General features: G+C 41.7%; 1 protein-coding gene across 1 annotated transcript in view; it reads right to left on the minus strand.

Moving 5' to 3' along the window:
• CACNA2D3 (calcium voltage-gated channel auxiliary subunit alpha2delta 3) overlaps nt 1-15853 on the minus strand; it is an 870474-nt gene that overhangs the window by 82692 nt on the left and 771929 nt on the right. The window contains exons 30-31 of the mRNA XM_045192346.2: nt 5587-5649; nt 2413-2483 (exon numbers count right to left, since the gene is read on the minus strand). Coding sequence (XP_045048281.1) covers nt 2413-2483; nt 5587-5649 — 134 coding nt within the window. The remainder of the gene's footprint in view (nt 1-2412; nt 2484-5586; nt 5650-15853) is intronic.

The following is a 15853-nucleotide window of genomic DNA, read 5'->3' on the forward strand; positions in this document are numbered from 1 at the left end:
AAAACTTTGTGCCATCCTGGCACTGGTCGAGATACTAAGGTGAAAGGTCATCTCAGTGGAGCATTCCTGAGCTTTCTCTGGGCCCAGCCATGTCACCAGAGCAATGCAGCCTCCATGTATCCTGGTTTGGGGAGGGGTGGTGCTCAGTTACAAGGTTCATGGCGCCATCCCAGAGCACTGTCAGTTACTTGAAGCTACATCCTTCAAGTGCTTCTGAAACATAGATCTCTGAATGAAAGGACTCAACCTGTGTTGTGAGTGAGCACTGCATGCTGGAGAGGGCAAGGGCATGAATGTCTGATTTCAAGGACAGCAGGACCCCAGCACTGCAGACCCCATCACCAGGTATCATGCAGAGCCTACTGTGAGCTGTGCGAATGCAGAGGAAGCATTTCCTGGTGCTGAGAAAGCAAAGCCAAGACTGAGCAAAGATCCTGAACAACAAAAGTCACAGCAGCAGCTAGCAATTACTGAGCCTTTAATATATGCCAGGCACCATGTAAGAACTTTATGCTTATTATTATCTCATTAACTCTGACAGCAACCCATGGAAGTAATTATTATTATCATCTTCATTTTCCCCATAAGGAAACGAACACTTGGAGAGGTAACGACTTATTCTAAGTCATGCAGCTAGCTAGTCAATGTCAAAGCCTGGATTTAACCAATCCATCTGACTCTAAATCCAAACTCTCCTTACTCTCCTGGCTCCAGGGAGGGTTCCCTTCAAAGAGGCTCAAGAGGTTTGTCAGGTAACTCCATGTTGACAGGAGTTGCTGTTAAAATTGAAGAAAGTCCCCATCCCTTCCCTTTTATCAAATACATTAGCTACTCTCATAGTTAGAGAACATTCTAGATTCATACCAACCACATTAAGGAGAAGACTAGGAATTTAAAATTCTATTCTACAACCTTTCTTTCTCCCACCAAACTGTCTGAAAGAAATATCCAAGAGGGAAAAGAAAAAAAAAAGAAGTTGAAAAATAGGCTTCCAAATGAGAAACATGTGTGTGATTATTCTTCATCTTTTGTCTCCCCCCACTTCCAAGTTGAAAACATGCTAACACGATACAAATGCACACATCCACATAAAGATATGAAAAACCAGTGGTGCCCTGGATGGCAGACAAGCCAGAAGCTGCCCTGGAAGCTTTCAGAAGCCCAGGAAAACTCCATAGCAACCAAAGTCCAGCTCCCACTAGAGTTTTCAAGCATGTGCACCATGACTCCTGGAAAAAACTTAGAAACTGTGCTTGAATTTGAAACAAGGAATGGAGCAGGAGTCAATGCTCTGCTCTCAGAAGGCCTGGGAACAAATGTGCCAGAGATTGCAGAAGTGCTGGAGTTTCTCCAATTTTCATATCATTTCTTTTTTCCCTCCTTCTGGCATAAACAAGCTCTGGAATCTCAAAAATTGGGTCATCATTTTTGAATTCCCTGCTTTCAGCACAGTGCTCAGTTGGTCTTGTTGACTGGCTTAAAAGTCTGATTTCCTGAGCTAACACTTCCTGGCCATTTGGCTATAGAAGAGTCATAAACTGGGAAGACTGCCCTTCCCACCAGCAGCCAATGTGCAATGAATGGTTCTCACAGGTGGGCGAGGTACATCCTTGTATTTCCTGCTATTATATATTTAACAGCATCAAATATGCCCATGAAGGGGATGCACTCCAAAGGCCATTGCCTGGGAGGCCAAGGTAAGGAAGACAGGTTGACTCCCCAGAGACATTTCTGGTGCCCTGATTTCTTGGGGTGATGGCTTTTTCTACAGGCTTTGGTGTCCTGAAGAGCGTGGCTGGCCATCCCTGAGATGGACACTGTGAGGAGGCTTCACTGAGGGTTGACAAGAGCTCGTGGGATCCACTCGAGTGGTGCACGCCACCAGGGGAATTTGGCAGCACCTGTGTTTTCTTCCAGCAGCAGATTTAGACTTACCTCCAGCTGGGAGCAAGTGTTCAGACTTTTTACTTTTTCACTTGATTTTCTAAAATTATATCAACAAGTCTCTGAATATCACTTGCCATCCCTGAGTTCCAGATTTCTAGCAAACTTCCCTGGTTTGTCAATGGGAGACAAATATCCCCCTTTTTGACCAGGTGAAAACGTTTCCTACTTTCTTGCAATCACTTGCTAGAGACTGATATAATTGTGCTCCAGTGCAGGCTCCAACTTCAATATTGGCCTCCAATAAACTCTGGGCTGGGTGAACAGGAAACTCATTGTGAGCTGAGTTTCTAAGACTCTTAACACTCAGGCAAGAGGCATCAAATTTCAGCGAGATCTTCTGGAGCATGAACACAAGTACAAACCAGCCACAGGGTCAAGTCTGGGCTTGCTTTATTTGACCTTGGTTTGTTTTATTTTATTTAGGCAAACTTTCTCGGGGGGCGCAGGGGACCATAAAATCCTTACCTTTTAAAGGAGCCCATTGTTAACAATTTGTTCATCACAGCTCCCTCGACCTCACCAAAAAAGTCTCCAGTCTGTGAGGAAGAAAAGAAGACCCATGAGGAAGTGTACATAAATAATGGGCCCAAACACTGGAGAAGAAAGAAAAAGGGACCCAGGAACTGACAGGAGCACAGGGCAGGTTTTGAGACTGTTACATAAAAGTGGGGAAGGTCTTAATAGTCGTGAGAATTTATGGGATTACAGAGTAAACTAGTAGGCAGATGTGAACGCTCCACAATGCATGGCAGGGCGGGAGGCTGTTGCTTTGCATAAGTCACTGGCTGCTGGGATTAAACACAATGCACACACAAACACATGCAAGCACACACATACACTATTACCCTTAGATAGAGTAAGCATTAATTTGCACTCAATCCCTGTGATTAAAACCCTACTTCATACAGACAGAAACAGGCTATGAAAGGGCTTCCTGAGCATTAGTAAAAAGAATTGTTTATAATTCCTGGATGACCTGTTTAGGGAAATATAACAGTTCTCTTCATCAGTCCTATAAATTTCCTATGGTTGAGAATACATCCTTTCTCAAAATGACTTTCTGAGCAACACTCTCATTTTGTCCACAGGCAGTTCATATGTTGATAAGGAATAAGACAGTCCAGCCCTTGAGGAGACAGCATGACAAGCAGATTTCCAAAGGCTTACCCCTTCTCTGGGGCTATCATCAGCGCATTGAGGCCTAGCAGTCCTTCCCCACCACCAACCAGGCTGATGCTTTTGCAAGTCTAGTTCTTGGCACTGGCCGAGATCTGCCAACTTGGAATGGTGGAATAAAGGATTAACATCCTCATGCATCCCTCCAGACTCCTGGGGCTGAGTTCATTGGTGTCTCCTGGGGGAGGGTGTGTGCAGTGCACAGAACAGAATTTGGGGCAACAGTCTTCCCCTGGCAATGCCCTGGAAGGAGCCAGGGTAGGCCAGCAGAGAATCCCTATCTCTACTGTGGCTGCTCTGAGGATTTATGGCTTATGTGTGGTTGGGCTGAGGGCATTATCTGAGAGCCTGAATTAATACATCTCATAGGCTTTGCATTAACTAAATCCCAATTGCATTTACAACTGAGTGACCTTAATCATGTTCCTTGTAGTTTTCAGGCACAAAGGCCTATATACACTTTGCCAAAAAGTCAAGAAAGAGAGGAGGGAGAAATAGGAACCATTTCACTGACTGAATATTGAGCTTTGCCTTTTTTATTCAAGGAACCCTTGGAACCATTGGCAAACTGTGGGCATGCAAGGCCATTAGGAGCGAGAAGGACTTTAGTGTTTCACGTGTGTAAATATGTCAGTGTTAATGGAACTGGTGGTTAGATGAAGAAGAATTGTCCTAATTGGGGTGCAGGAAACCAGACAACATCGAACGAGCCCAGGCGGAGGGAGGCTCCCAGGGCAGTGCTGCAGGCCTGCTCCACAGAGAGACACAGCAGGGAACACAGCCCAGGCGCAAGACCGAGGCTTTGTCTGAGTCACTGTGCCAGGGGTTCATGCTGTTGTTGGCTGTTCCAGGACTCACACTGGGAGATACCCACCACATCCTTCCTCCCCAAGGAGCAGGCTCCTATCTTAGCCCTTCCTGACTATGGAGGAAGGACAGAGTTCCTCCTCACAGGTTATTAAGTTGTATTCTTGCTCCATCAATGAGTCTTCTCTTTTTTTTAATTGAGCTAACATTGGTTAATCACATTGTAAGTTTCAGGTATACACCATTATAATTTAGCATCTGTAATACTACAGTGTGCTCACAGCCAAAAGTCTAGTTTCCCTATGTGATACTGTGAGTGTCTCACTGGCTCCCCTCCCAGCCAAACGGGTGCATTACCACAGGCCGACGGACTTCCCTGCTCGCTCAGAGACTGGCCTTGTTTCACTGGCTTATTCCTCTTATCTAATATCCACTAACTGTGCCATGTCCAGTGATGTTCAGCATCTGAGCAGAAGGGTGTGGGCAGTTTGAGTCTCACATGTAGTACGAGTTTTCACTCATCAAAGGTGCATTTAAAAATCCCACAACAATCTCATGGACAGAGAGGAAACAAGCACAATTCTACCTGTTATCTCTGGCCACTGTTTATAAAGTAATGGGCATTAAACTCTGACCCTAAGAAGCCACACTTAAGGACAATTAATTAATTTAGTAAGCAATAATGGGGCGTATTGTACTGTTGGCTACTAAAGAATCTCAAATGATGTAAATGGGACTTCATATCTTCAAATGTTACAGTGAGAAGGAGCCTTATGTAGTCAGCCATTGTTCTTTTACAGAGCCTGCCAGGAGACCCAGGAAGGTTACATGATGTACACAAGACTAGTTAAGAAAGAGAGCTCTCACCAGGAACCATCAGCCTTACCTCTGTATTACACCACACTGCTAATGCTGCTGTATTTTGCCTTTTTTAATATGCTAATTTAACTTCTAATTGCAAAAACATGTTTTAATGCATGAATTTTTAATGCTATGGATGTTAACTCTTATTTTGATTTCTGAATACACAGGAGATTTCTGTGCTCAGCCCCATAGCTTGTTTTTTTATTTTTTTTCCCAATCTCTTTCCCTCCTGCCCCTGCCCTGCACAGGGCTCCCTCCAATGAAGAACATTCTTTGTCTATCTCTGGATTCTTCTCCCTCAGAGTGGAGTGCCCAAGTTAATCCTTGAACTCAGATTACTGATTTTTAAAAAGCAAAAACCAGAAAGAAAGCTATAAAGAATAATTATGTTGGAATATATATATCTGTGTCTGTGTGTATATATAAATTATATATATATGAAGATAAAATATCAAAAGGAGGAAACCTCCTTAAAATTGCCCAAACTCTTTAAGGCACCTCTACCCTTGAGGCATAAGTTCTATAAATTGAACATTTTATGAGTGAGAGAACAGACCTTGGGCTCTGTATCCCCCTCCCCACAACCCCCACTGGGAGGTAAAAACTCTTTGGGGCCTGCTGAGAAGTAGGCTGTGACATTCTTAGAAGGATGGAAATAAGGTTTTATAATCTCCTGCTATTACCTCTTAAATATATATCATTGTCTCCAAGTTTTAACACCATAATTTGTTTTCCCTGACTCAAGCATATTCTGAGCTCCTTACTTGGAGTTGGTAGAAGTTTCTCACTCACCTGTGTGTAGTCTTCAGAGACCAGAATAAATCCATTATTGTCTATGAGGTAACAGTTCACAGTCTAGAAAATAAAAATATCACAGTTTCAACTTTGTATCCTCAGACTGCTTTTACACAAAATGACGTACTTCCAACAGGAGAGAAACCTATTTTAGGTTGTTTTGGGAGAATTGAAAATGCCTCCTGGCTCTAGGAGTTAAGGCTGTGGTTAAACTTACCCATGTTTATTTACTTTGCAAAACTAATAAACAAAAATAAAACACCACGCCATCTTGAACATTCCAGATTAGGATAAAAAGAATACACATTAAAAAATTATTAATTACAGTTTATCTTCCTTTTCTTCTTTATATGAATAATATTTGCCAGGAACAAAGTGATCAGAGGCTATGAGTCTGTATTCACAGTGGCTGAAGTGCAGGCTGTTTTGAAAGCAAAACGCCAGCACAATGTCATTACTCTAATGATGTATTAATGAAAACACCGTGTCAGCTCAGAAGACCATCAGGGGACCAGGTAATATTTTTTAATTTGTTCATAGACTTAGGCAGAGGGGGAAGGGGCAGACTTCTTTTAAAGGGGCCCCTCAGGCCTCCTAAAGGTTTTCAAACTGTGTTTTTAATTGGGAGCTGGATTTGGGGGCAGGGCTGTTAGCTTTTGGTAGCTCAGACTTATAAATTGTGGAAAGCAAGGTAAGCCCAAACCTCTGCTTCCCCCACACTACTTTAATCTCAAGTGAATGATTTGCTACAGGCTAAGTTTTAATTACAGTGCTGTGGAGTTTAAACTTAAGGTTTAATTCCGTCCTTGATGTAACTCAGTTTCTATTTATTGCAGCTTTACATACCAACTGCAACATTTAATTTGTAACATATCTTTACCCTGAGCTAAATTCCCCCTCGCTCCAGGCCACCGCAGGGCTGGTGTTTCAGGGACATTTACCTATCCATGGAGTTGGTTTTAGTCTGGCACCGAAGGTACATCCCAGAGTTGGTCAGAGAGATTCATCCTCTATTACTAGGCAGTGGTGGAGAATTAGCAGAAAATGAAAAGCCTGCTAGCACCTTTTATAAAAGAGTTGGCTGCTTTGGTGAGCCATGGGATTTCTCTCGGTTATTCAAAGAGGCCAGGTGAATGACTTGGGCACACTCTTGCTGTTTGAAGAAGCTCTCAGCTGTGTGGATATAACTTTGGCCCTGGTGGGAATCTTGACAAACTTTCTCCGTTTTTAGGAGACAGCATTTTGGAAGCAACCTCACAGAGCTGTGCTGTCCAATATGGCAGCCACTAGCTACATGCAGACTTAAGTGTAGTTTTAAGTTAATTAAATAAAATTAAAAATCCAGTTCCTTGGTTGCACTAGTCACATTTCAAGTGTCCCACACTAGTTGGAGCTAATGATTCTCCTTTTAGACATCTCTATCACTGTAGAAAGTTATTTTCAACAGCAATGTTTTTTTAGATTACTGTAGTACTCCAATGAGTTTTCACCCACTTTACATTGGGTCCTCTGACACAAATCCATGTCCTTGATGATTTGAAAGTCATGATCCTCATTTGGCAGGACTAGACAGAAGCAAATGATGGTTAACCTCCATTCAATCAATAAATACAGACTGAGTATAGGAGTGTCTTTTATATTCAAATATTGACTCTCCAAATCCTTCCAGGAGTATAGAGAATCAAAAGTCATCGTAAACCACCTCCCATCTCTAATTATAAAATTAGTTCCTACTCAAACATCCCTAGCCAATTAGTACTCTTGCTATGAGATTTATATCTTTGGTCAATATCTCTCTGCTTGTCTAGTGTTGTAAATATTATACAAGGCAGGTACAAGGCAAACAGATCATAAAGTCAATTGAAAATCCTGAGATATTAGACAAGGCAGATACAAAGCAAGATTTTGTGAGGTCCGTGAAAGTGATGCTGTAGATTGGCTCCAATCACAAAGGAAGCCCTTGGCACGTTAGTGTCTGTCAGAGGTAACACGTGAAGAAAGGAAAAATCACTGCGGACAATAAGAAAGGTGCTTCCAAAGAGAATGATTTCAAAAACAAGGAACCGACAGAAGCTCCTGGGAAAACTGATCAAACTCTACTATCTTTGAGCTTCCTTGTGATCATTCTCAGAAAATCAAATGTAAAGTGAAGGATTCTATATTGTGATGTATTATAATTTTATCAGAAACATTGTACAGTTGATTCTTAAACAACGTGGGTTTGAACTGTGCCGATGCACTTATATGTGGATTTTTAAAAATAAATACTGTAATGTATTTTCTCTTCTTATGATTCTCTTTTCTCTAGCTTACCTTATTGTAAGGATATATTATATAATACATATAACACATATTTTGTTATAACCAACTGTTTACATTATTGGTAAATAACATTATTGGTTATTGATAGGCATCTGGTCAACAGTAGCCTATCAATAGTTTAGTTTGTTTAGTTTGGGAGGATCCAAAAGTTATACATGGATTTTTGACTGTTCGGGGGGTGGTGCCTCTAAACCCTGTGTTGTTCAAGGGTCAATTGTATTCCATACTCCCCAAGCCCACTAAATTTATTTTTTCTTTGAAGAATTAGGGTACAACTGCAATTCTAACCTAAGTTTGTTAAATAAAATAAATGTATTTTTACAATTTCTTTTCATTTAGAGACAAAATTTCAGAGAGATGTTTCATTAGTTGCCATGGGTCTTTGGTGTTTGCTCATGGGGACCTCTGTGCTCCTTACCCTGGCCGGCAGTCAGGGGGGCCAGGCTGGCCATTTGGAGACCCACTTCTCAAGCATCCCCTCTTTCCCCACTCTCTTCCGGGGTGAAAGGAACAGAGGAGAGACTCTAGAGCAGGAGAGAGTCTAGAGCAGGAGAAAGGGATGCTTCAACTCAGAACTTGGAAAACCAAGCTGTAAAAATAAAAAGATGGCAAGCCTGGGAAAACACCAGTTGAAAATTTTCACTCATTACCCAAGATTAAAAGAAGGAGAGAATCTTAGAAGCAGCAAGAGAAAAGGACATAGTTACCTACAAAGGGGTTCCCATAAGACTGTCAGCTGATTTCTCAAAAGAGACCTTACAGGCAAGAAGGGACTGGCAAGAACTATTCCAAGTCATGAAAGGCAAGGGCCTACATCCAAGATTACTGTATCCAGCAAAGCTTTCATTTAGAATGACAGGGCAGATAAAATGCTTCTCAGATAAGGTCAAGTTAAAGGAGTTCATCATCACCAAGCCATTATTATATGAAATGTTAAAGGGACTTATCTAAGAAAAAGAAGATAAAAAATAGGAACAGTAAAAATGACAGCAAACTCACAGTTATTAACAACCACACCTCAAACAAAAACAAAAGAAAACTAAGCAAACAACTAGAACAGAAACAGAACCACAGAAATGGAGATCACATGGAGGGTTATCAATAGGGGATTGGGAAGGGGAGAAAGGGGGGAAAGGTACAGAGAATAAATAGCATAAATGATAGGTGGAAAATAGACAGGGGGAGGTTAAGAATAGTGTAGGAAATGTAGAAGCCAAAGAACTTATAAGTATGACCCATGGACATGAACTATAGGGGGGGAATGTGGGAGGGAGGGGGAGGGCAAGATGGAGTTGAGTGAAGGGGGGGAAATGGGACAACTGTAATAGCATAATCAATAAATATATTTAAAAAAAAGAAATATTTCAATTAGCAAATCTAAAAAAAAAGAAAAAAAATTTCACTCAAAGACATTTTCCAGGAAACATGTGATCCTCTCTAATAATATTATTACTTAATAGAAATAACAATAATAATGACAATAATAATAACAGCAGAAGAATGACAGCTACAGGATGACTGATACTGTCCCTACTTGTCATACTGTCAAGCCGGGATTACCCTCTCAGAGGAGAGAACTAAGGCCCAGAGATGTCACCCTCCCCAAGGTCACACAATGAACCAAGTAGGATATGAATCCAGTGCTATGTGACTCCAAGCCCACTATTTCCCCTGGACAAATTTACGACCTGTTCATGGATGGTTTTCCTTGTTTGGAGAAAAAAAACAATCCCTTAACATATGTAGAGCTAAGGACAGATCTCACTGGCCACATGTTGCCTGAGGAAACACAACAAATGGCAGAAAAAACAGCCAGACCAGTCAAGATGCCAAGTGCTTAGTGTGTTATCATTATTATTAGGTTTGAAGACAATTAAAAATGACAAAGGTGACTGGTGTTTGGGGCCATTTTATAAAGCAGTGTTGGCCCCAATCATAGGTCCCTGAACTCCCCAAACACGCGCTTCTTAAGTTAATATCTGAAACCAAGAGACTTAGTGCAAATACATCGGAGGGGGATTTTTTCTATAACCCTCTCACTTGCTAAGGAACAATCTATGGAAGAAAAAAAGCCCATCATAGGCCAGAATCTAAAAGTAAACTTGGTGATCCACTCCATGTGGTCAGATTGGTCTGCATCCTACCCATTGATGATGAGAAGGGGAACAGGGGGAGGGCTGGCCAAGGATCCTAGGGGACAACATGCCTAAGCTTCTACTTGCTCCAAAGAACCTTGCATATTCTCCAGCACAGTGGGCATGCTCTCCTTGGTAAGCGCTGGGGAGTTGTATTTGCTCAGTTTATACTGAGTACCAATTGGCATTTACTTCTTGGACCATGCTTCCATTTAACATTCTTTTTAATTCATGTTTTCCCCCTTAGATTAGGATTCCCTGACAGGGACTAGTAGCAGAGATGATGCCATACTCTACTTGTTTATGAGTAATTGTGAATTTCAAGGTTACATAGATTATTAATAGACTTGGCCACACTATAAAGCAAGAAACAGATACTGCCAATGTTGCGATTTACAAATCACAGAGAAAATCACAGGTCAAAAGCAAGGATGCTGTGTCATGGATGCAGACCAGAGTCACTGATTCTGATGAGTGGTGTTAAGTTTTTGTGGGCAATACTTTTATGTTAGATAAATTTAGTCACCATGATGACTTCCTGAACAGACCTCCCCACCAATGACTACTTGGATTACCGTATTTTTCAGACTATAAGACACATGGGACCATAAGACGTACCTAGGTTTTAGAGGAGGAAAATAGGGAAAAAAACCCCGCTCCACCCCCCGCAGCCCCCCTGCCGGCAGCAAGCCCCGTAAGCTACATTCGGACTATAAGATGCACCCCATTTGCCTCTCAAATTTGGGGGGAAAGTGTGTCTTATAGTCCGAAAACTGCAGTAAATTATTATTGGGAAATGTGGTGGAGTGAAATAAGCTCACTGGAATTAGGTGAGCAGGATACTGGGCTGTAGACTGACTAGTCGGCACAGAATTAGGCAGATTCCAGTCTGACCAATTGTTTCCTCTGTGTCTCTTTACAATAAATAATATTCAACTGACTTCTCCATACTTCCCCTCCAGTAAAAGGAAATGGAGTAGATATTTTCTCAGCTTTCCCTCACTAGGCTACTTTCCCCCAAAATTAAGGCAAACATCTTAGAAGGTGTCTGCTCGTTGCCCTGTCCACAGGTAGACTGATAGGCTGAAATTGGAGAAATTAGGAGCTCTAAGTTTTGACAGGTATTGTGAGAACCTACTCCACAGCCTTTTTTGACAAAACATCTAGGGATGAGGTTGTTTGAAAAATGCAAAGATAAAGACAAGGAGGAGAGAGAGAGGCAGAGAGAAGTTTGGTTTTTTTAAAGATATCTTTCTTCAATTATTTGATGACACAATATTGCTCAGAGAAATGTGATTTCAAGGCACAAAGGCAGAACAGGCAGAACGTGAGGATAAAGCCCCAAACCAGGCCATGCAACTTAGGCAGTTACAAATAGTAAGGAGAGCTGGTGAGGCAGGGGGCCTGGGGAGAAAGACAGAGCACCAAGCTTGTGTTAACAGAAAGGTGGTATCAGTCCCCAGGAGGCTAAGATACTAGCTTGAGAATCAGAGATTCTGACATTTGCTATCAGTGTGAGTTTGAGCAAAGTCTGTTAACACTCTGAGTTTCAGTTTTCTTATCTGAAAGATGGAGATAGCAACACCTATTTCACAGGGTTGTTGAGAAGATTAAGTGGAGGGTGAGTTTAAGTGCTGAGCATGATGTGAAGTGCTGAGTGGACAGGAAGTCCTCCAAGAACCTGTGCTTACATGCATCAGCAAATAATGTTTATTGGTCACCTACTGTGTGCCACTGAGTATCCTAATGCTACAAATTTCCCAGAAAGGAAAGTTGTTCCATAGTTTATAACAAGAGGCTGTTGGAAGCAGGTTGGTAAAGATTGTTTGCTTTTTGTTCTGTGTTTTGTTTGGGCGGGGAACAACTTTTGTTTGTTTTGATTGGTACAGGCTGAGCAATGATCATTAGGAAGCCCACTATTGTACTGACTGTTGTTTTAATTTGTGGGGAGAGAGAAGAGAGGAGGGAAGAGGTAGAAGGGAAAAGGAAGAGGGCGGGGTTCTTACAACTGAGGGTGGGGCCTGACTCTCTGCATCTCAGGCACATAAGGTGACACTTCTTATGTGACATTTCCCCAGGTCTCACAATCTGATCCCTAATATTTTGAGTATGGAACAGACTGACCCTTATGTCAGAAAACTTGATGTATCTTTTCAGCATTGGTCAACTATCATATCAAAATACTGTCTTTTAAAGATAACTTAAAAGTATTTTCAATTACAGTTGACATACCATATTTTATTAGTTTTGGGCACACAACATAGTGGTTAGACATTTATAAAATTTATGACGTGATCATCACGCTGATAAACCTAGTACCCATATGGCACCATACACAGTTATTACAACATTACTGACTATGCTCCCTATGCTGTACTTTACATCCCTGTGACTATTCTGTAACTACCAACTTGTACTTCTTAACCCCTTCACCTTCCTCACCCAGCCCACTGATCCCCATCCCATCTAGCAACCATCAATTAATTCTCTGTATCTATGAGTTTGTTTCTGTTTTGTTTGTTCAAAAATACTGCCTTTTGAAAAATGTATTGCAGAAAGGTCACTTTGAACAGAAGTGCCTGGTGGGAGTCACCTGTGCCCATGCCCTTCAGTAGCTATTCCACTGGCTGAGCTGGGGGTTCCAGAAATGGAGGTACCTGGCTACTTGATTTATCCCTTCCCCCAGCTAGTCATACTTCAAGGAGGCCTTTCGGATTCCAGAGGAAATGCCTGAAAGGCCTTACTAAGTCTAATCATGACTACTAGTCTCTATTCCTTTGAACAAGAGAGAGTGGCAGCTGATTTTGAATATAAAGTTTTCTACCCTCTTGCTGCCCTCACACCTCCTCCAAATGCCTCAGCAGGAGAGAAACTTCTCATCTTCCACTCTCTTTGCAAAATACTGTGCCTTCATCAGGAGATGGTGGAAGTGAGTGGGAGAAGAGAATGAGAAGAGTGAGGAAACAATGGCTCCCATGGGGCAGACACACCAGAGGTGAGCATGGTCCTCCTCTTCCCTTCTGTCTGAATGCCAACCTCATTTCCATAGTCCACAATACCCTTTGCCACCTCAGCACCTTGCACGGGGTGAGCTCTGCCTGTAAAGGGCATCTCACACTCTGAGCATTGTCTTCCATGTCATCTCCTTCTTTGTCTTCAGTTGACTTAAATGTTACTCCTCAGAGAAGCCTTCCCTGACCAGCCTATGTTAGTTTAACTCACAGCACTTACCAAGTTCACAATCACAGACATGATCTCCTTCTGCTAAGCAGTGAGCTCCTAGAGGACAAGTAGCCATTTCTAACTCTGCTTCCCATTGACTCCCAGGGGTTAAGAGGTACCAGACACATATGATGGGCTCAGTAAACATGTTTTGAAGGAATGAAGGTATATATAAGCATTGTCTCTGTGCTTTGAAGTTAACAGTCATCTTCAGTGGAATGGGGCTCCTTAATATCTTCACTCAAACTCAGAACCAGCTCCTCCAAGGCACATGGCCCCAGCACTGCCTGGACCAACCAGAGATGTATTTCTAGAAGGTGGGGTGACATCTGGCCATGCCAACTCCACCCTCCAGTCCAGGGTACTTGTGAAGGGCCATGGAGTGCACTGATGGGTGAGATAGAGGGGCTGGAGTGGATTGGAGGCAAAGCGTGGCAGATACGTCTGAGGGAGTTGGGCCAGATTTCTGTGATGAGAAGCCATAAGCATGTGACATTAATGAGCCCTACCAGCTGTTTTTTATGGGGACCTGATCACTTGAGGGCAGTTGGGGGAGAGGAGGGACACGGTTGGTCTCAAAGGCTTACATAAAAGTTATGAAAGGAGAATGACACATGGAAAAAGTCTGCTGAAATGTTGGAATGGGGCCTCAGCAGGAAGACAGGACTGGCTTTTCCATTGAAAGCTATACCAATTGGTCACCTAAAGCCAAAATTTAGAATCAAAATGGGAAACGGATGATAGTTTCAAAGTGCAAAATGAAAACATTTGAGATCACATCAAGCATTCAGAAATCAGAGCAAAATCAATGCTTAATTTTTCAAACTATGTGAACCTTTACATGAAATTTGAATGGAGGGTTATCCCAATAGCTGCTAAACATGATCATTAGTGGTGAGGAAGGCATCTCACCTTGAGCTTACTGCGCCAGGAGAAATCGTCAAGTGCCTACAGTGTTCACGACACTGCTGACTGAGGTTTTAGATTCAGGTGAGCCACTACTAAAGGGGAAGAAAAACATCTGCAGACATTTTTGGCTCATAGGTAACATTTACTGAGTGATTAGCATTTGCCTGGAGCTGTGCCATGCATTTTTCATATCTCATTCATTCCTCACCATTACTCTGTGAGGAAACTGAGGCATAGAGGTTCAGGAACTTGCCCAAGGTCTTGTAGCTTATTACTGTCAAAAACCACGATTTGAATCTATCCTAACTCCATAGTCTGCACTTTTAACCACCATGCTATACCACCTATAACATCACTCATTCAACAACAAGCGTATATTGTATGTTTCTAAGTGGGAATCCATTTCCACTTTTTAAAAATGCTAATTTTAATTGTGGATTTGATGACTATTCTAGTTGTCATTTCCATGTTTTAAAAAATATTTTATTTATTTATTTTTAAACAGAGGGGAAAGGAGTGAAAAAGACAGGGAGAGAAACATCAATGTGTGGTAGCCTCTTGCATGCCCCCTACTGGAGACCTGGCCTGTAACACAGGCATGTGCCCTGACTGGGAATCAAGCTGGCAACCCACTGAGCCTCACCAGTCAAGGCTCCACTTGTTTTTTATGTGAGGCAGCACAGAGGCAGAGTAGGTTGTAGAAAATGTACTGCCTTTGGCTTTATTAATCAAATTGTTTAACCAACCACCCATCTAGCATCCAAACAATAAGCTAGTAACCAATTAATCAATGAATCAACCAGCAACCCATCCAATGAGCTAACCAACCAAACAAACAAACAAACAAACAAGTATGGCCAACCAACCAATCAACCAATCAAACAACTATGCAAACTGCTATCCATCCCACCAGCCAACCAACCATTCATTCAGTCACCCAACTAATGAATCAACTATCCTCTGTTTTCTTACAGCTAATTGCAATTAGTAATTGTACCTACTATACAAGTTAAAGACTAAATTAATATTATTATTAAGCTGTGTTGTTTTGAGCTGAGCACTCCAATATGACAATACATGTCTCAAAGACAGAGGAGAGGTTTGAGGCCACTTGTCTGTCCTATGAATGGCAGACCCAAACTTACTAAAAGGGTATTTGGTCATAAAACATCATAGGATGCTCTTTGCTATGGAAAATTTATTTTTTATTTGACAGAAAAAGTTGAGCTTCTTCTGAAAATCTGATTGTTTGGATAGTGACCCATAAACAATTATGATTTTTTTTTAACTGGCAGACAGATCTTTGGGGACTGAGCCTTGTACGATTTAACTTCTTCTTTTTACATCTCTCTACTTGTTTTCCCTTTGCCTACTTTTTTGAAATATACTTCTAATCTATGTTTTCTGTTTGAAATTATGTGTGGCTAGGATTTCTTTAATCCCTGTGGTAACCAGAAGGAATATAAATACATGATTATTTATAAGGGCCAGTTTATGTATTGACTAATGTTTAGCTAACACAGGAGAGAGAGGCTACCGGAGCCAAAGGGAAAGGCCACTGCATATCTGCTTGCTCTGAAACATGGGGCAGAGGGTGTGTAGAGTTGAATGCTGTAAAAACATAAGTATAATAGACTTATGGCGGTGGTACATTTTTTTCTTCTACTGCTCATGTG

This window comes from Desmodus rotundus, chromosome 8, assembly GCF_022682495.2.
Source record: "Desmodus rotundus isolate HL8 chromosome 8, HLdesRot8A.1, whole genome shotgun sequence".
Taxonomy (NCBI): domain Eukaryota; kingdom Metazoa; phylum Chordata; class Mammalia; order Chiroptera; family Phyllostomidae; genus Desmodus; species Desmodus rotundus.